The 21,268-nt window shown below is 39.1% G+C and overlaps 1 protein-coding gene across 1 annotated transcript; it reads right to left on the bottom strand.

The window, feature by feature from the left end:
• Positions 1-3,867: 3,867 nt before the first annotated feature.
• On the bottom strand, positions 3,868-20,562 carry LOC130221720 (cytochrome b-c1 complex subunit 2, mitochondrial). Its single transcript, XM_056454302.1, has 14 exons — positions 20,450-20,562; positions 17,374-17,478; positions 16,173-16,322; positions 16,019-16,083; positions 15,882-15,938; positions 14,072-14,196; positions 13,895-13,992; positions 13,749-13,806; positions 13,223-13,318; positions 9,762-9,961; positions 7,883-7,963; positions 7,289-7,365; positions 6,929-7,082; positions 3,868-4,161 (listed from the first exon to the last, which is right to left on the bottom strand). Exons 1-14 carry the CDS (start codon positions 20,483-20,485, stop codon positions 4,078-4,080), a joined length of 1,386 nt encoding a protein of 461 aa, XP_056310277.1. The 5' UTR covers positions 20,486-20,562; the 3' UTR covers positions 3,868-4,077.
• Positions 20,563-21,268: the final 706 nt, after the last annotated feature.

Below are 21,268 nucleotides of genomic sequence, written 5' to 3'. Positions count from 1 at the left end.
ATTCATACGCACGAGAATGCGTCAGACCGGAAACGCAGGGTCATGCGTTTCGCAGTTAGCTGCTGTGCTAAGTTAAAGCTTGGTGAACTCTGACCTGCGAAATCGCATCACTTGACTGCGTGAGACCAATCGAGGATTAAAACACGACCTCTCTGGACAGAAATGTAAAACATGGAGCAAATCCCTGGCTTTTTTAATGTTTAAACATCATGTTTAATCCCGCCCCTTTTCGCAGCGCCATGCGACAGAATTTCGCACACACAAAGCCCGGTGTGACCGTAGCTTAAGCCTGATTGGGTGATGAACTGAACTTTAATACTTGATAAATCAGCTTTTTTCCTCGCCCTCGTCTCTAGTTTAAAAGCACGTTATTTTGGAGATCCAGCTCTACTCCAGCCAAATTCCTTTCACTTCATTATATAGAAAGCAGAAATATGAATGATGAAGAGCGACACAGAAAGACTTTTAAAGCACAACTTCCTCATCAGCTTCAGTTCTTTCATCTTTCAGTTTGATTAGATTTTCTCAGCATTTATTTATATGCAGTTATTTACAATTGATTAATTAATGTGTGATACACTGACAGCCCTGTTTGATGGACAACCCTGCTGAATAATCCAGCTTAAACCAGCCTAGGCTGCTTGGCTGGTTTTAGCTGGTTGACCAGCCTGGTTTTAGAGGGGTTTTGGCCATTTCCAGGCTGGTTTCCAGCCATTTCCAGCCTGGTCTTAGCTGGTCAGGCTGGAAAATGACCAGCTAAAACCAGCTTGACAAGCCTGGTTTAAGCTGGACATAGCTGGTTTTGGCCGTTTTCCAGCCTGACCAGCTAAGACCAGGCTGGAAATCGCTGAAAACCAGCCTGGAAATGGCCAAAACCCCTCTAAAACCAGGCTGGTCGACCAGCTAAAACCAGCCTAGGCTGGTTTAAGCTGTTTTTTTCAGTAGGGAATAGATTCACTGTTAGATTTTGCTGCAATTTTAGTTATTTACTGCAAAAACAGACAGTAAAATACCTCATACATTCTTTACAGGTCACTACTGTAATGTGCACTGCATTGTGGGTAATTTGAAAACTTTTACAGTAAGTTACTGCATATTACAACATGGGCTCATTCTGAAAATGTAGCCCTATATATGTTTCTTGAGGTCGCAAAGTATGTAGCCAGAAGTATGTATGACTGCATTTTGTCTTTAAAATGTATGCAACGGAGCGATATGATGTAGTTTCTTTTCACGTTTACCAGCTGACCACTTACCTTAGCATGGACTGCTTTCCCGCTGTTACCAGTTAGCTCGGCATGTATGTCGGCAGACTTGAGACATAGAGAGGAGTTGACCACGATAATGGGGTTCGAGTACGTTGAAGAACAGTTCCAGAAAGCGAGTAAGACAAAAATAGAAGCAAAAAAAAAAAACTAATTAAACGAACAAGTAAATAACAGGGTGAGAATGTGGTAAAATCTGAAAACGTAAAAATCAAGCAAGGAATTTACGCTTGGGTTTGGGGAAGTGGGTGAGCAGGTCAATCGGTGCTTTTTAAAACACCATTGGTTGGGTTTAGGGAAGGAGGTGAGGATGGGTCAGTCGATTGTTTGGTCAGTCAGTTGACAGCGGCCCCTGGTGGATTTATGCAAGAACAGCAGGCATGAATGGTACTTGCGCGAGAGATATGAGATCTGAAAAAGCGTACACAGCGGCCTCTGGTGGATTCGTGATAAACTAAAACTGCAACAAAAAAAAAAACGTAGCTCCTGGGACATATTTGGTGCTCTCCACAAATGTATATAGCGGTACGTTTTCAGAATGAGCCTGGGTTGGCATATTAGGAATTTGCGGTATTGTACTGTAATCAAAGTAATGTATTGTTGCTGCTTTAATTAAAAACAAAACGATCAAGTAACATCTTGTATAACAAAATGTATTTAAAATAGATTGATGAATGGAGATTACCTTCGTAAACCATTTAAATGGACAGGATCTCGTTTCACTTGTTTGGAATTTATTCAAATCCATAGTCAATATTAAAAATAAAGGTTGTGTACTGCTGTAGTGTAAAATACCAGTAAAAGTTCTGTAAAAATGGTCATACTGTAAAATTTAAATATGCTAAATTGCATTTTACCATAAAAAGAAGTTGCGGTAAGGCATGTATGTTACTGTAAAAAGGCAGTAAAGGGACAACACTGCTGCCAGTGAGTTACCGCAAAAGTACAATAAAATGTCTAACAGTGTAATTAGGCTGGCTTGTGTAGCAAGCCAGACTACTGTTATCCTAATTTTCTTCTGAGACTAAAAAACAAAACGCATCTCCTCCTAGAGCTTTTCGAGCTATGACCACCAAACTCACACCAGACCTCCAAACTGGTCTGACTCGGGTTGCTATATCTTTTCTGACTAATCCGACTTTCGGTTTTCCGAAAAAAGTCCCGGGACTGTCGGAAAAATCCCATAGACTTAACAATGAGTCAAACTTCGTGAGCTCATAACTCTGCATCAGACTGTAACACAGACTTCTAACTGGGCTCATTTAACTCGGACTACCTAACTGCCAATAACTGATGAGCTTTTTAACTTTCTGGCCACGCCCTAGCAACCACTTTTGGGACCCTAGAAACTGTCCCATAGACTTCCACTGCAAAAGACTGTCATTGACATTACATTGGGCTTTGTGTGTGCGAAATTCTGTCGTACGGCACTGCGAAAAGGGGCGGGGTTAAACAAGATGATTAGACATTAAAAAAGCCAGCGATTGCTCCATGTTTTAAATTTCTGTCCAGAGAGGTCCTGTTTTGATCCTCGATTGGTCTCACGCAGTCAAGTGATGCGATTGTGCTGGTCAGAGTTCACCAAGCTTGAACTTTGCACCGCAACAACATGCGAAACTTGACGCATGACCCTGCGTTTCCGGTCTGACGCATTCGCGTGCGTATGAATGGAAGTCTATGGGAGGAAAAGTCAAGTGTGACCGCAGCTTAATGGCTGAGCTCATTTAACTCAGTTTAGCCAGCAGCCAATCACTGATGGTCTTTTAACTTTCTATCTATCTATCTATCTATCTATCTATCTATCTATCTATCTATCTATCTATCTATCTATCTATCTATCTATCTATCATGCTAATAACATGCTAATTCATGCTAGAATCATGCTAATTCTGTATCTTTTCATACTTTTTAAACTGTTTAAACTAAATATTACCAACAGGCTTTCTCAAGCCAGCCTCAAAGTTTGTCTCGACGAACTTTAATAATCTAGTTATAATTTATCCACCAGATCACTAAATAGTTTACACTTAATTAAACAGATAATGTTCATTTAAACACTGCTTTTCTCTTGTTTGAGATGTGAACTGTATAACAAAGACATTTAATACAACACTGCCATCTAATATTATTAGTCAATCATATAATCAATGATTTTATCTGACTCAATCTTGCTCATTTTACCAATATAATAAGCAGAGAGCAAACAGAAATATTTAGAGGATAAAAACACTGATAATATTCTGGAAAGCTGTTTTTTTCTACCTCAATGTGCTTCCTCTGATTTAATGCTGAACTCTTGAATCCAGATATTTCTCTGCTGAAGTAAAGATCTGAAAGTAAATATGATTCACTTCACGTGTCGATGTTTGAGTGTTTGTTTACCATGTTTGAGTTCCATTATCATGTCTACTGCTATATTATATGTTTAAAGTAGGTTTAAATAAAATCATAAAACATAAGTACTTTGTTTTTCCTCTCAGTAAATGTTTAAGCAGTCAATTTTAGCAGAGTAATGTGCAAATGTCCAGTAATTATCCTGAAGTAGTGAAGTAAACGCAGTATATTCCTCATGAGGGAAATGATGAAGCAGAGCAGACCTTCATCACTGATAGATCTGTTTTAATGAATCTACATCAGATATACAGTCGAACAGATGAAACTGATGTTAATAAAGCGAGACTGAAGACCAGACTTCATGATGATCTGAGCAGAAAACATGTGTGGACGTCAGTGCGGCTTTCAGACAGCTCTCAGATCAGTTTTACACTCAGGAAAGAGCTGAACAATATCTGCATTTTAGAGCGGGACTTCCTCACAGCTCATCCAGAAACGGTGTGTTTTCCAGATGTCCACAGCTCGACATGCTCTTATGGCCTTCAACAAACCTCCTCGCAGCCTGGAGGAAACACACAGAGAGGAACTGATGATAGATTTCACATCTCATCTGTTATTCTCAACAAACAGCAAACAGAAACTAGCAAAAACATTCAAGATTCAGAAGTGGACGTGGAGAAACCTTCATCTGAACACCTCCATCAGTCTGACTGATCCTGATCCAAATCAAACTTCATTTAAGTTTAAAAGAATCATCCAGAACAATCTGCTAAATGTGAATATTTTAAACACATAAATGTTTAAAGAGTCCCAATGATGCATTATAAATGGTCATATTTTAGTTTTGGGGGTCTCCAACAACAGTCTGATAGGCATGCAATGTCAAAAAACACGTTCATTGTTATATAATATGCATTTATTTGTTCCCAAACTCCTCCTTAGCACAATGCTAATCTACGCTGATTGGACCGATGGCAGTCTTTTGCGATTGGTCGACAGCATTCAGCGCGAGACAGAAAGAACCCTCCCCGTCCTCAGCATTTTGGTACGGTCTGTGAAACCCCCAGGTCGCCAACATTGCTATAGGATCTGATCGCAGCGGCCACCCGAAACACGCTTCATAGTAGTTACTGACACCACAATACACAGTACCCGATTCAGACACCTCACCCCCGAACCAAGTCTCCCGGATTTTCAGGGAAAAATATTGGCAGGTATGTGTGTGCAGTTAAACACCAGCATATTGCTCTATTCTTAACCATAAGCAAAAACAGTGACGCACATTCAGTATTTATCCACAGAGATTAATGTTTACAATTGGCAAAAGCTGAACTATTTTGACCGACACGTGTGTAGGAACAGCTGACGGTGGACATAGAGCAACCAAAAACTGCAGTAGATCCAAGGCTTTAATAGTTTTGGATTTTTCATTCGTTTTAGTTTCTATTTCGTTTTGACCTTTTTGTTTTCAAATTTAGTTCATTTTAAATAGATTTAGAGGGAGATTTACTAGTTTTTATTAGTTTCTATATTTTGAAATGACTTAGTTTTAGTTTAGTTTTTATTAGTTTCAGTATTAGTTTTAGTTTTTGTTTCTAAATGAGGATATTTGTTAGGTGCAAGATTCAAAATCAACAGAATAAATATTCAGAGGACACTTGAACACTATCATCTACCCATCCTCAAATTCAAATACAACAGCCCACAAGACAGCAGCCTTAAGTACAATATGTGTGCAAGGCTGCTACTGAGGTTAGATACACAGTAGTGATGGGAAGTTCAGATATTAATCGCGGATGTTAGGACTCAACATGGCAAAATTATGTAGTCAGCAATAGTAATTTCAGTCAATTAAAACATCACTATGATCTGAAAAATGTCTTACAGTAAGGTTTTGCAACCCAACTGAAGCATGATTCACCTATTTAAACTCCATTACGATTTTCTTTAATGAAATAAACTTACGTTTCACCAGATCCTCTCATTTAAGCTCTCGGTTTACCCGCGCTGCAATTGTTGAAGTTTAGTTCAGTCACAACAGGCTGTCATGTACTGTTTGTGCTCGGTTCCCTGAATCACGCATGAGCAGTTTTATCGGTTAACTGCTTCTCAAATTTGATCTTAGTGTAACGTCACTGTTCTAATAACTGAATAAGAGTATATATTGGATTATTTAGAGTTGGAGGGGGTATTAGGCTTGTTAAAAAGTAAGTAGTTTGTGGATGAGTGCTTACTGGAGACGCGAATCGTTTCAAATGATTCGGTTCGATTAGGTGAACTAGTTCAACCGGTTCACTTAAAAGATCCGGTTAAAAAGATTCATTCGCGATCGCGATTTAGAGATAAAACCCATTATTGAGCACAAACGTGTTAAAGTAATAGTTTTAAGTCTCTGTATTTAATGCTATAACCGTGCTGCTGTGATGTCCACTCGTTGTTTTTGTCGCGGGAACAACAGCGAGGATGACTGGTGGAGAACCGGCTCGTTCTGGCCAAAGGCAGCAGGACTACAGACTCTGAAGTGCCGTACGGGTCAAACACCTGCAGCGCGGAGTAAATAGATTTACTTCTAAAAGGCTTACAGTAAGATTATGTATTAAATACATTTACAAAGACGAAAACGAAGGAGGTTTTGGTGAAGCTTGTGCGCTCTCGCGATACTTGACAAACTTCTCACCAAATATGCAAAGGGTTCAGCTGCTGTGGCGTTTCACGTACACATTCCCAAAAGTGTCTCTAGACACCACGTCATAGTTCCCGAAAGTGAACGTCCAGGTAATGTCCGTTACCCACGTTCCTTGAAAGAGGGAATAGAGATGTGGTGTCTCCGTTGCCACAGCAGCTGGATCTCCAGCTGATAGTTGAGTGTTCTGCTGCTTCAGCGATTAAGGATCACCAAACTTGTTCCTGGAGGGCCGGTGTCCTGCAGATTTTAGTCCAACTCTAATCAAACACACCTGAACAAGCCAATCAAGGTCTTACTAGATATATTTGAAACACCCAGGCAGGTGTGTTGAGGAAAGTTGGAGCTAAACCCTGCAGGGACACCGGCCCTCCAGGACCGAGATTGGTGACCCCTGGATTAAAGCCTGGCTTGCTCTCCTGCAGGTGCTGGCTATATTAATTGATTAAATTGGCCTGATTAATTGGTAGCACTCATAGATATTTATTGGCCTGTTTTCTTACTCTTTAGCGTGACGGGTCATCTAGCATCTAACTGATGATAAAGGGTCTTGTTGGACTGAGGTGAAGTTTTCTGCTGTGAAATGATTAGTTCAGTATTAAAAAGATCCAGCAAAAGCTGATCTGTCGTGACTGAAGTGTCTTACTTTGAGGACGTCGCTGGAGGTCACCGAGTCGATGTTTTGCGTCACAGTCTGTGGTGAACTGTAGACGCCGCTGTTTAAAAGCTGAACCCCCAGCTCCTCCAGCAGCACCTCTGAGCTCTCCAGAGACATCAGATAATCTGCCTTCAGCTGATTCCTGAAACACAACACACCACATCAGCTCTCACACACACATACATTACTCTATTAATCAAAAACAGCACCGAGCTTGACCATGGTGTATTTCTGTACTGTAGAGGAACTCTCCTGAAATCATATTAATCAGCTCTAAAGACTCCTCCAGGAGTGCATTATGGTGGTTATGGGAGCTGGTGTTTCATTGGCTCTGCTGAAGAGACTCACTTTGCTCTGGTAAGATCATCAGTGGTCAGTTTTCCCTCCGCCACAGCAGTCACCTGAGCCACAGCCGAACTGATGACCTGCAGACACACACAGAACAATGTAGAGCACAAACACACGCTCGCTGCACACTGTATTAGCGTCAAATACAGACAAAGAGAGAGATGTTTCAGATAAGGTTCGGCAGAAATAATTGGCTCAAACAGGAATAGCAATTAACAAGTGCTAGTGACAAAAATAAAACTAGTAAAAACAAAAACTCTGAAACAAAATGAAAGAAACAAACAGGAGTTAAACTAAATGTATTATCTGTAACAATAAAATAAACAGTTCACCAAAAAATGAATATTTACTCACTATTTACCTCAAGTAAATCCAAACCTTTAGCAGATGATATTTCAAAGAATACTGAAAACCAACTGGACGATGGCTACGTTTTCAACATTCTTCAAAATATCTAATGTTTTTAATATTTAATCTTCTTTCTTCTTTAATAAACAGAAGAAAGAAACTCAAACAGGTGTAAAAGATGTCAGAATGTTAATATCTTGGTGAACTCTCTCTTTAACACAAGCGTCAGGTCTGTTGAACTCTCACCTCACGGGTCGAGTCTGCTTGAGAGATGATGTAGAGCCCGAAAAGCCCCGAGTCTGAGTAAGTAGTGCTAAAAGCTGTGGCCTGTGAGGAAAAACAATCACAAACATCTCAACTTTGGTGAGACGGAAACAAGACTAACAAAAATAAAGTGAAAACAGACAGAAACGGTCAAAAATGACATTTTTCAACAAATGAAGACAAGATGAAGATGGCTGAAAGGAACAATATGGGAAAAGATCCATTGAGGTGAACAACTAAGCTGAAATGTAGACTATGTAGATCCAGCTGACTGGATGTGAGCAGATTTTGGCTGCAAGATCGTCAGCCATTTTGACAGATCCCACACTGAGGTTGATCTACTTTTGCTATCACTGTCTTTTAGGTTTTTTCTTAATACGCTAATAGTAATAATAAAACTTTATTTAAGTTAATAACAGGCCATACAATTGTAAACTAAATACTGAAAACATCTACAACTCACAAATCTCTCTATTCAGCATTAGTCTCACGTGAAGCCAGTTTTTTGTTGGTTTGTTTGACTTTGATGATGAGTAAATGTTGCACCATCTAAGGCCCTGTTTACACTAATACGTTTTAATTTTAAAACGCACACGTTTTGCTACGGTTACGCTGTCCGTCCACACTACGCCGGAGTTTTCGAGAGCCGAAAACGGAGCGCTTTGGAAACGCTGAAGGGGCCGTTTTCATTCTAAAACGCTGCTGCTCTGTGTCAGTGTGGATGGGGGCAAACGGAGACATCTGAAAAAGGAGGCGGGGCTGCAGACATTCACCTATCTGATTGGAGCTTTGTCCACAATATTAAGTAGCCTACACACAGTTCAGTCTTGCATCCTCTCCTTGTAAGTTCAGACTTCGCAAGTTTAATATGGAAAACAAACTCCCGAGGACACGTTGAGTAAATCTTCAAAGGGAACAGTGTACTTTATCTTAACCTCATTCACATCACCCTGACCACGCTGTTTCATCTTAACAATGAAATGTAAACATGATAGGAGGAACTGCCTATTTTCATTTTGATATTAGCAACTTAACAGACACCAAAAATATTGAGGCATTGCGTATCTACATATTTAGGCCATATGAGCGTCATCTTCACTGAATGCATATTTATAACAAAATGGAGCCTATAACATTACTGCCTCCCTTCATTATCATTGAAAATACAAAACATACCCTCTCTTTTGCTGAATATTAGTTTTAATAATCAATAATGGTCATTTTTAAAGTATAACGTACATTAAGCTTATATAATATAGGAAATAAAGGCAAGCAATCAGTCGAATGTGCAGAATAAGTATACATGGTTACATTAATTAATATATTAACCTAACTTATCTTTGCGCCCAGTCAAAACACGTTACCTGAGAACAATTAATAGATTTAAAAGACTAAAGTCTGGGAATATGTCGCTAGATATAGACAACAAGATGAATTAAATATCACGTTTAACAAATATAGTGAGATTAGATCCAGCGGTAGATCCTTGATGAACAGTCCGACATGCACAGCTCTCCTATGGGTAGATGTGCTCAAAGCACGCTGCAGTGCATGCCAGAGTGTGGTCACGTGATGTGTGGTTTTAGCGGTGTATTGTAGACGGAGAGTTGTTCAGAAACACTGGGTGAAACGCCAATATTGACGCGGATCGTTTTCATTCTAAAACGCTGTTACGTATTACAGTAAACGGGGCCTAAAAGCATGTTCTAGTGATTTACTAGAACCGGCTTTATTGACAAAATGCACACGACCATCACTTTAATCGCCCAGGCCTACTTAACAGCCAAGACTAAAACGAAATCAGAATTTGCTATTGATTAACTAACGCTGATGTAAACCTTAAGGGTTGACAAGCACTCACGTCAAACGGCTGAGCGGTTGCCTTGGCGATGCCCTGGCTGAGTTTGCTGCTGATGTTGGATCCTCTCTTGACATGTGGTCCGGCTCCCAGAATCCTCTGCAGCACACTGAAGGCGTTGGCTTCGGCTGAGCCCGTCACGGCTCCTTCACAAGCCAGCAGAGCATGAACCAGAGATCCAGTGCCCTGAACCCGCAGCTCACCTGTTCACACACACAAACACACACACCACAATGTCATTCTCACAAGCACATTGTTTAAATGGCCTTTAAGCACATTTGGAAACAAGAATCCACATTACTGTGACCCACAAAAACTACGTTGATGTATTTCTGCTAGTTTTCTTTGTAATGCCTGTTATTATCAATAATGATTATCATTATACTTCAAATTACAGTTATACATGAAATATTGTTATATATTACTAAAACTATAAAATACACAAGTCATATCACTAGTATACTAAACTTGAATTAAACTTCTCTGAGCACATTTCTGGAACTGCTCGATCTTGCAGATTCGCACTCTATAACATCAGAAAGGTCCGACCCTTCCTATCTGAACATGCAGCTCAACTCATTGTTCAAGCTCTTGTTCTCTCCAAACTGGATTATTGCAACTCTCTACTAGCCGGGCTTCCAGCTAACTCTATCAAACCTCTTCAGCTGCTTCAGAACGCAGCAGCACGAGTGGTCTTTGATGAACCCAAAAGAGCACATGTCACTCCGCTACTCACCCGTTTGCACTGGCTGCCAGTTGCTGCTCGCATCAAATTCAAAGCTCTGATGTTTGCTTACAAAGCGACCTCTGGCTTTGCTCCTTCTTATCTGCTCTCACTTCTGCAGATATATGTGCCCTCCAGAAACTTGCGTTCTGTGAATGAACGTCGCCTCGCAGTTCCATCCCTAAGAGGGAAGAAATCACTTTCCCGAACTCTCGCATTCAATCTGCCCAGTTGGTGGAATGAACTCCCTAACTACATCAGAACGGCAGAGTCACTTGCTGTCTTCAAGAAACGACTAAAAACTCAACTGTTTAGTCTCCACTTTCCTTCCTAATCTGTAACTGCCTCTCTGGCTATACCACTAACTGTACTCTCTCAAAAAACAAACAAAAAAAAAAACATTACTAATGCTTTGCTTCGTAGACTTTACACACCTAAAACTTGTCTATAGCACTTGTTCACTGCTGCTCTTATAGATGTGTAAATTGCTTCCTTGTCCTCATTTGTAAGTCGCTTTGGATAAAAGTGTCTGCTAAATGACTAAATGTAAATGTAAATGTATAGTTTTCAATGAGGAAAAGTATAACGCTCAATATGGTGAATGAAGCCCCGCCTTCTAGTACAGGAGCCAATCAGCAATCAATATAGACTGATGATTATCCAGTGGAGGGGCTCAGATTATACAAATGTTTTACAGTAATTTCTGCAGTTGTTATGCACCCGTTAGGATCAGCAAATGCACTTGAATCTCAGCGAATACTTGCTTCCCAAACAAGAGAATATATATACACATAAAGCTTGAAATCTCTTCTTTTAAACGAACCAGCTACACTTGAAAACAAATGTTCTCTGGTTTTGTAATCTGTATGAAACGAACATGAGGTACAGTCCGTCCTGTCAAATATCTCATGATTGCAACTACAGTACAGGAATACCTTCAAACTTGTAAACAAAGAGATGGGTGTTATTTCGGAAGGAGATTTGCCATCAAAAAGCAAGTTGAGATTTACTTCAGAAGACCAGCGTGATCGGATGAGGCATTATTCAGAGGATGGTGTTGTAATCTCATACCCTTCAAGTGCATTAGCTTGAGCAAGCTGAAAAAATGCTGATTTTGTTTGATTGAAATGTTTAGAAACAAAACTTATGAGACAGATGAGGTTTAACTTTATTGGTGAGTCCAAGTATGAAACTTAATTGTAAGCTTGGCTAGCAGTTTTGGAGTATTTGATGTCCCGGCCAAAGTCCCTCTATCGGCCCTTACGATCATGGCCTCACAGTCATCCCCATCCCCCAAATTGGCTCTATCACTGTCTCTCCACTCCACCAATAGCTGGTGTGTGGTGAGCGCACTGACGCCGTTGTCCTGTGGCTGCCGTCGCATCATCCAAGTGGATGCTGCACACTGGTGGTGGTGTGGAGAGACCCCCCTCATGATTGTGAAGCGCTTTGGATGTATGCCCATACAAAATAAATGCGCTATATAAATACACATTACGTTATGTTACGTTACGTTTCTCCATGCGAACAGAATACCAGAGAGGCGTTTCAGTTAAGTTTTTTTTTCTTCACTTTCAATTAGTGAAGTTTTTTTTCCCTCTCCGCTGTCGCCACTGGCTTGCATGGTTCGGGATCTGTAGAGCTGCGCATTGTTGGATCTACTCTTCAGTGTTTGGACTCTCAGTAGTGATTTTTAAACCACACTGAACTGAGCTAAACTGAACTGAACTTAAACATTGAAAACTGAACTACACTGTTCCAATTTACTGTGACCTTTTATGTGAAGCTGCTTTGACACAATCTACATTGTATAAGCGCTGTACAAATAAAGCTGAATTTAAAAATTTTTTTTAATTCTGTTAATATGCAAAACTGTCAACCAATCACAGCAATGGGTGTTTAATTCGATGTCTGCAATTGCCAATGCCCATTCAAACTAAGCATTCTCATGAGGGTCAAGCCAAAACAGACAATAGCGAATTGCTTAAAAATAATGTATGCGTAAAAATCATGATTACATTGTAAGTAGAGCTCATGACCCATTTTCTAAAAGTAATCAAATAAATATGCCCATGGTCTATACATAATTAAATAATTTACTATTTGAATATTTGTTCATAATAAAATAAAAAATGTAATACCAAATTGATGTTTTTAACACTGAAAATATTCAGTACTTTATTTATGCATAATATATGAGGTGAAATATGACCCAGAGATGCCTCAGAGTTTTTTTATTATTATAAAAGTTATTCATTGGTGTCAATGGTTTTAAAATATAGTTGCTATTTCAGTTATTTAATCTTGGTAAAACGTTTTCTCTTTATTTTAAAGGGGGGCTATTATGCAAAAATAACTTTTATAAGGGGTTTAAACAACAGTGACAACAGTCTGACATTCTCCCTTTGTACATGTCATTAGAGGAGGAAAGCCCCGCCCATAGGTGACCATCTCTTTTAGAGACTTAATGACTTATTTTACATCTTGTAAAAAGGGACATAATAGGTCCTCTTGAAGAAACCCAATATATCTATGGTAAGATGTATGTAATGCATGGCATTATGCAAAACATGTTTTTATTTTATACAGAAAACTTTGGCAAATACGTACTGAATTAATGTGTAAACAACAAAGAAGGGTTATTTAAAATCACTGAATTACAATGACATTTTCTGCAATTACATTTTATTTTAATAACTGTAGATGTTTAATTAGTGTGATGGAGTGTGTCTGCACTTACCGCCGCGGTACACAGCTTTGGCTCCCGGTGCTCCAGCTCCTTTATGAGCACTGAAGAACTGCTCACCAACCGCCTTCAGAGCTGCATGACTGACCCCTTCAACAGCAAACATTCACTCACTGACTGACTTATTCATTATAATCATTGTCATTATATCCTGTTTGAGTTTCTTTCTTCAGTTGAACACAAAAGAAGATAATATGAACAATGCTGGAAACCTGTAACCACTGACCTCCATAGTTTTGTCCTACTATTTAAGTCAATGCTTACAGGTTTTCAGCTTTCTTCAAAATATCTTCTTAGGTGTTCAACAGAAGTAAGAAACTCATGAAGGCTTTGAAACCATTTAAGGTTGAATAAACAGTGAGTAAATACTCATTTTTGGGTAAACTATCTGTTTTCTTTGAACTATCACGATAAGCAAAATGTGTAAAAATCCTAAATTGTTGCTATTTAGAGAGTTTATTTCCTGAAATAAGCTTATTTTCAAAAACAATAAACATTTTATACAGGAAAAAGGACTTACCTAATCCAACAAGAGCCATTCTTGCACTGGTGTAATTATTCTCAAAGAACTGCTGAAGCTGCAGATTCAGAGCAGAAAGGCAGTGTTAGCATACACTAGCATTCAAATCAGAAGGGGAACAGTACAGAAAGCTGGCTGTCTCTTACATGATCAACACTGATCTTCCCCAGCATGATGTCTGGACAGTAGAGCGAGTTGGACAAAGCGTTTTTATATGCAGCTTCATGCAGCTTCTCCAGGACACCTGAGCAGAGAAAACACAGCTCTTCAGAATCACTTCATCAACTTCACACATTCATTTAAGAGTAAACTGTGTACTGCACCTATCTGTGGGCTCTGGTCTGCCAGGGCCTTGTCGATCTTGACCCTTGGGCTGAGATCTGCCAACTCCCAGGGTCTGAAGTCAGGAGCAGTGGTCACATCCACCAGGTACTCGATCACACCGTCACTGCACACAAAAACACACAATCATTTTTAAATCTAACCTACAGGACAGACTGTCTACATGATCATTGTGCTACTGATAGTCACTATGTCTGCTAAACAGGGTTCCCACAACTGGCTTAACTTCAAATTCAAGGACCTTTCAATTTCCTTTCAGGTACAACAGCCTCAAATTCAATGGCTTAATGTGGGAACACATTATAAGTGAGAGCCAGGTTAGATTGTGTTACCTCATGATATATGGAGCTTAAAATATGACGAGACAATCTGAATTTGAATTGTGTCAATCTGAATTATTAACAATTGTAATTTAATAGAACTGGATATTATATGCCATTAAAAACTGCTTTGATTTTGAATTTCTTAAATCGAATTAGAATTTTTTACTTGAATATTAAACATCTGAAATTTAAGTCAACAGAATTTTTTGAGGTCAGATTTTTTATTCGGACTGCAGATATCCAGTTTGTTAAAATACAGTTTCAATTTTCCAAGATGAAGACATTCAGATCATCAAATTCAATATTCTAAAATTCAAAACCAGAAATTCAGATTGTGAAATTGTGAAAAAGTAGGTCAGGATCAATTTTTTTTTTGTGTTATGGTTGTAGCCGTATATTGGTTGTATTTTTGCCTCCCGTTCTCTCTCTCTCTTTCCCTCTCGCAGTGCCTATCATTTCTGCTAGGCCCGCCTTTGCGACAGCTGATTGGTCAGGAAACCAATCTATCATCATTAGGCGACGTGACGCGGTCATATAAAAAAAGATGCCAGAAAAAGTGGAGGAGAGCGTGTTTTCCTTTGATATTTTGCTGACAAGATTATGATTTTCGTTTTTGCTTAACTTTCGTTTGGGTAAAATTATTTTGCTAATTTTTACATTTTTGCATTGTGGGCTCCCCCAAAGGCCATGTATAGTTTGAACAATAGCCAGGGGTGACCAACAGGGGAGAGTAGATAAATATTAATAACTCAAACCAAGCACTTTAGCCAATTACGGAGCTGCGTGAGTTTGCTTGTGTATGTGCGGTTCAGGTGAACACCAATTTTCCAGTAAACTCCCGATCCAGATGCTGTTTGCACCCTGCAGACATGTGATTCTCGAAGAAGATCTGAATATAAATGTGGTTTTATGCTGTATGTGTCATTAGCTCAATTGTCATATAAAAAATTAAACAAAAAAAACGTTGTTTGAGATGTCCTTGTTATATGATCTAGTGTTGTCACGATGCTGAAATTTTAAAAACGTCCATTTCCCACTAACTTTTGAGTGCTGTTGAGCGTTTTAAAGCCGGGATTCATCAGCGGATTGCTCATATGTCAGTTTATAGACAAACCAGCTGATCGACGTGACTTTGAAAAGCTCCAGTGTCCCTGTATATGTGTTTACACTCAGTAAACAGCGGTGAGTTCGGGGAACTGATGACCTTTATGGCCAATCACAGTCATTTCTGTTGAGCACGATGGCAAATCAGCGCTGTTTAAGAACTCAAATGCTGAATGAACGTTTTTAAAAGTTCAGTATCGATTGGTACCGAATTCCAGTATCATGACAACCCCTAATCTGACCAGAAAGTAACAATGAATTGTCCAGCTATAATTACTGACTCCAAACATCTGAACTATAGAGTATATTTCTTGTACATTAGGTTTTACTCTAATGGCAGCTCATTTACAGCAATGATACTCACAAATCATCTCTAAGAAAGTCCAGAGAATAGACCATGTGTTCCCTTGAAGACGTCACACTGAAAAACAGCAAAAGATTAACGTGAGAGAAATGATAGAGTGCTTACAGAAAGTGTTCATGCACACACGTGAAACTGACCTCAAACTAGCGCCCAGAGCCTCCAGACTGCGACAGATCTTAAAGGCCGACGCACCTTTAGTGGTCTGAAACACACAGTCATTACTCACAGCACATCCAGCATTTGATCTAAACTGTAAATCAGCAGATAGAGCACTTCTGAGCAGTCACTCACCATATTCGCTGCTAATCTGAGCATGTGTGTGACGCCCAGGTTTTCTGCAGTCTCATAGCGGCTGCCGGCTTTCACAAACACACCGATTTTGGAGACGGGGGAGTAGTTCTCCAGGGAGGCCACCACAAGACCACTGGGCAGCTTGGACACCTAAAACAAGTGGTGTTGATCGTGGTTAAGTCAACTCTCATTTAAATACCCATCATTCAGTGCATTACTTTTACTATTCAGAAGGCATTCAGCATTCAACAAGAAGAGGCAATACACACGAGAAGTGCTAATTATACAGGGGAACTATTTGTGCTTAAAGAATGTCATGCTAGAGTAAGGAGGGGGGTTGTTTTTGTTTTTTTTATAGAGAGAAGAGTGTTTCTACAGGTGGTTTGTCAAGCCCACTCACCTGTGTGAGGCACATTTCATAAATGCACAATGTTTTTTTCAATATACACTACCTGACAAAAGTCTTGTCTTCGATCCCAGTTGTAAGAGCAACAAATAATAACTTGACTGATAGCTGATCATTTAGAAAAGTGGCAGAAGGTTGATGAATCATCTGTTGATCTGCATCTCAATAATAATACTGCAGAAGCCCTATTGAAACCTGCATGGACCCAAGATTCTCACAGAAATCAGTCAAGTTTGGTGAAGGAAAAGTCATGGTTCGGGTTTACGTTCAGTATGGGGGTGTGCGAGAGATCTGCAGAGTGGATGGCAACATCAGAAGCCTGAGACATTTGTGCTGCCTATTACATTACAAACCACAGGAGAGGGCAAATTCTTCAGTAGGATAGCGCTCCTCATACTTCAGCTTCCACATCAAAGTTAATGCAAGCAAAGAAGCTCAAGGTGCTCCAGGATTGGCCAGCCCAGTCACCAGATATGAACATTATTGAGCATGTCTGGAGTAAGATGGAGGCATTGAGTTACTGTCCTAATTAAATCATTAAAAATCAAGTCATGATCATATTTTATTTTGGTCAAATAAGCGTAATCTAGAGGCTTGTGCCTTTCATATAAGCCACTTCTGATACCAAATGATTAACTAGAAGTCAAGTTATTACTTGCTGTTCCTAAAAGTTGGATAGGCGACAAGACTTTTGTCAGGTATTGTATGGAGTGATTGTAAGAATGTGTCAAGTGCAAAAGTGCAAAACTGGTGCAAGTGTGGGTTAAAGTGTCAGAAAGATGAAAGAGTGTATACCTGGACATCCTGCGGCTGGAGCACTGGTGAAGCTGCAGACTTTCGGCTGACTAGAGGTTCAGTTAGAGCCTTGCTCCTCTTGGCGGCAGCAGCATAACAGCGTCTCTGTGAAAAAAACACCCAGTGTCAAAAAACAGGCCTTTTTTTGTGAGATTGAGACCTGGAGTCCTTCTTCATACCTCGCTTTTAAAATCCCCTTAGCTGTCGCTCCCACTTTTCACTTAACTGAAGGATAATCTTCAATGCTTTGCTTTAAGATTTAAGCTCATTTTAAAGGGGACAGATGTCAGATTGTAGGTGAAGTGGAAAAAAGTTAAATACGTTTATTAAAACAAATGTTATGTGGCCTTTATTTATGAAAATAATGGAACAATTAATGTATATTTTATAATTACATAAAATATGTATTTTACAAAACTCATTTTAGCATAGAACTGACAGAAAACTATCTGCACAAATTATATTCCAAATTTAAAGTTGATATCTCAAAAATTGATTGTGAAAATTTCTTTGGCTGCAGTACCAAACATGACCACCGGTTGACATACAGTTTCCATTGGTGGCTCCCTATATATTGAGTAACTGGAACTGTATATTTTCATACTTCCGTCAATATTTGTACAGTAGACATAAAATTCTAAAGTAGTAAGGGAAGACTGGTGGTATTTGATTGTAAATTAGCCTCTATAAAACATCTAAATTAGTTTACATCTGGATTGCTGTAGCAAAGTAATGCTTTACGACTCTGATGGGTATCCTTGATGCGAACACAATAAATACTGTTGCTTACATCTATCAAAAATCAGTCACCACATATGGACCTTTCAAGCCTTTAAATCATATAGTTTGTATAGTATGGTTTAAATATGGAACCGTAAATGGTCTCACAAGTTTAAGGTGAGGGTAAATTTAATGTGTTACTCTTCCTAGGTGATAAATGACACCCAACGACATATAGTTTGTCTTGAATAGTTCAGGATTTAATTGTAAAAAAGTGATGGTGAATCTAAATGAACAGATACTTGATAATATTAGTAGCTGTTCTCTTGCTAGTTTGGTTCCTCTAACAAGTTTGTGAATCAGATTAAAATATCTGGATGTCCTGATCTGAGACTACAAAGTGTGCTTGTGTTTGTTGTGAAGGACAGATCTATCTATCCTCGAAATCATGATCAGCAATGCAATGATTGGCTGAAATCAAGATAGCAGAGTAATGACAAATGTAATGAATTGAATATCTATTTAATATTAAATTATCAGCCATGTGAACACAATGACATAAGATGCATTGTAAATGAAGCAGTTTGTTGGCTATTTGTACAGGCTTTACTTCTCCATGTGCCAAGAGTAGTCTTTAAACATGTAGTTTTACCTTTAGGTCGGATTATCTAGGCGACATTATTCAAGATTCTTCAAACTGTGGCATAACAGGCCATATAAATGCATTTAAAATATATATTTTTTCATATCTGAACAATGTCTGCATCTCCTGCGCTGCATCAAATCATACTGATATTAGCTCTCAATGTTGTTTGTGCTTGATTATATAATCATGCACATACTTTCTTTTATTTTTATTTTATATAATTAGTATTATATAAAATACTGTATAATTATATATAATATATATAATATAAACTTACAGTATCACCAGCTTTGCTTAAAATCAGCACACAGCTTTAATGGACCTTTTCAGCCACCAATAAACGTCCAGTGAAGGGTTAATGTGACTATTTTTATTTTCATGAGGTTGCTTTTACAGCATCAATTATGTAATTTAATTAAACTATAATCAGTTAAATAGACTTAAGCCTTCATTTAGTTGTTCAAGTGTAAAACAAGATGAAAGAAAGTCCATCGGGACAGCATTGAAGCGCAGAAACTCTATTGAAAATACTGAGGTAAAATTAATTTCCATATGTTAAAAACATGGCTCAGAACAATGGAATTTAATTCAGTGCTTCTTGTCTAGTCTGAGGCAAACTTAGATTTTTGTAAAGGTCATTGGTTTTAACGTTTAACTTAAACGGTGTTTTGTTATGGTATGACCGTTCACAGGAAGCTCTTGAGCTGGCTGACTGAAAATTAAAAGTCCCTATGCATATATATATATATATATATATATATATATATATATATATATACTCCATTATATTTATCAAGGACTAATTAGACTGTCATAAGTCTTCTGTATAAAACATGAAATTGTGTCATCATGGCGTCTTCTAAACGAACATGTAGGTTAATATATGCTAAATCGAATCAGTTTCACTTCTGTCAGCTGTGCGTTGATTGTTTAGCGCTATCTTGTGACTGAGTAATCTGCAGGTTAGTGTATACTCCATTATTCAGCTGTATTTTTTCCATCAGCTTTGCATTTAATTGAAGATTTAATAAACCATTATGGCTCAGAACGATGTTTTGTGTCAAATATTTATGCTTTCTGATAAGTAGCAGTGTAATAAGCTGGATAAAGTACATCCAGGATGATTGTATTCTCTAAAGGAACCATAAAACAGTGCCCAGATAAGTCTGTCAGGCATTTTTCTGTGATAACAACCTCCTGGATGTTGTATAGGTGTGTATTTTCTCTGTAAAACGTTTAGCAAGCAATTTACTTATTAATCTTTAAACCTTTCTATACCTGGCTAACACTGTTTAAAAAGTCCCTGACATCCTCAGGTTTCCCATTGTGGTTGATTTGACCGTCTCTGTGAGTAAAGTCTCATACACAGGTGACAGAAACCAGGTTAAAGGTCTCCTATGTGTGTGTCCCATCATGACCTTCATCAATGAAACAGTGGATCACAAGTGATACACAGTCCACCAGCATTTAAAAGCCCCCAGGACACACACACAAATAAACAAACAGTGTACCCTTCCAGAACCGGAGCTTTATTTATTTGTGCTTGTCCGGTTCAGTGGCTGCACAACAAACACCGGCTCAGGAATGACAGTATAGTGACATTAGCATGCAATCAGAGGTTTACTGCGGCCCTGAAAGCTCCCTTGTCTCTGAAATTGGCTATTTTTGTGGCAAGGAGAAAGTGATGCAGACTGAGAGAAAGAGACTCACGGAGAGATGAGTGAAACCTCTGAAGCCCGTCATCATGACTCCGTTTCTCTCCTTCAGCTGCGGCTGTGAAAGACAGTTATGGCCGATTCCGAAGACCTACCCACAATCCCGCGCGCTACCACAACACACCATATATGGTTAGACCGGAGGCTGTGTAATATTAAAGGGGCAGTTCACCCAAAAGTGAAAACGTACTCACTATTTAGACCCAATCCCAATTCTATTTTTGTACCCCTACCCCTTCCCCTTGGCTGTTAAAGCCGATTGTGAAGGGTAAGGGCTTTAAAATTTACCCCTAAGAAATGGGACACCACTACAACACCTGCACAGGGGCGTAGCAACCGGGGGGGATGGGGGGGTCTGTCCCCCTCACTTTTAGAGACAGACCATTTAGAAACAGGTGATTAATAATTATATGAACATATGATCTCATACAGCCCCCCCCCCCCCCCCCCTTTTAAAATGTCCGCTACGCCCCTGCCTGCACACGTCATGACATGTTAGCGAATACTGTAGTTATTCCAGTTGTGTTATTTTTTTTTTTGTATATATCTTCAAGAAATCACGCCACTGGCATACAGTGTCGTGACTGGCATCATCGGCACTGGCATACAGCATATGGGCCAAACATGGCCCTCGTTTGGCAGAGGTGTCACCATCTTTAAGGTGGCACAATACTTGGGCAAGATGTTAATAATGTGGGCCATGTAAGTTTGGCCTATCTTGACCCACGTTTAAAATAAATTTTTAATATTTTAAAATAAAGAAAAAAGTCTATCAATCAGGTCTCTTTGAGAAAAAGCACGCCCATAGCACGCC

The sequence above is a fragment of the Danio aesculapii genome, chromosome 3, assembly GCF_903798145.1.
Source record: "Danio aesculapii chromosome 3, fDanAes4.1, whole genome shotgun sequence".
NCBI classification, from domain to species: domain Eukaryota; kingdom Metazoa; phylum Chordata; class Actinopteri; order Cypriniformes; family Danionidae; genus Danio; species Danio aesculapii.
The sequence above is the reverse complement of the archived record's forward strand: the minus strand, read 5'-3'. Positions and strand labels throughout refer to the sequence as shown.

What these genes read in the sequence shown, in the direction of transcription:
- LOC130221720 (XM_056454302.1), bottom strand. Translation starts at nt 20,485, where the DNA reads ATGATGACGGGCTTCAGAGGTTTCACTCATCTCTCC. An exon ending in GAGGTTTCACTCATCTCTCC is followed by an intron (nt 17,479 to 20,449) that starts GTGAGTCTCTTT and finishes TTTTTTTCACAG; the next exon opens with AGACGCTGTTATGCTGCTGC. An exon ending in GGAAGATCAGTGTTGATCAT is followed by an intron (nt 13,807 to 13,894) that starts GTAAGAGACAGC and finishes CTGAATCTGCAG; the next exon opens with CTTCAGCAGTTCTTTGAGAA.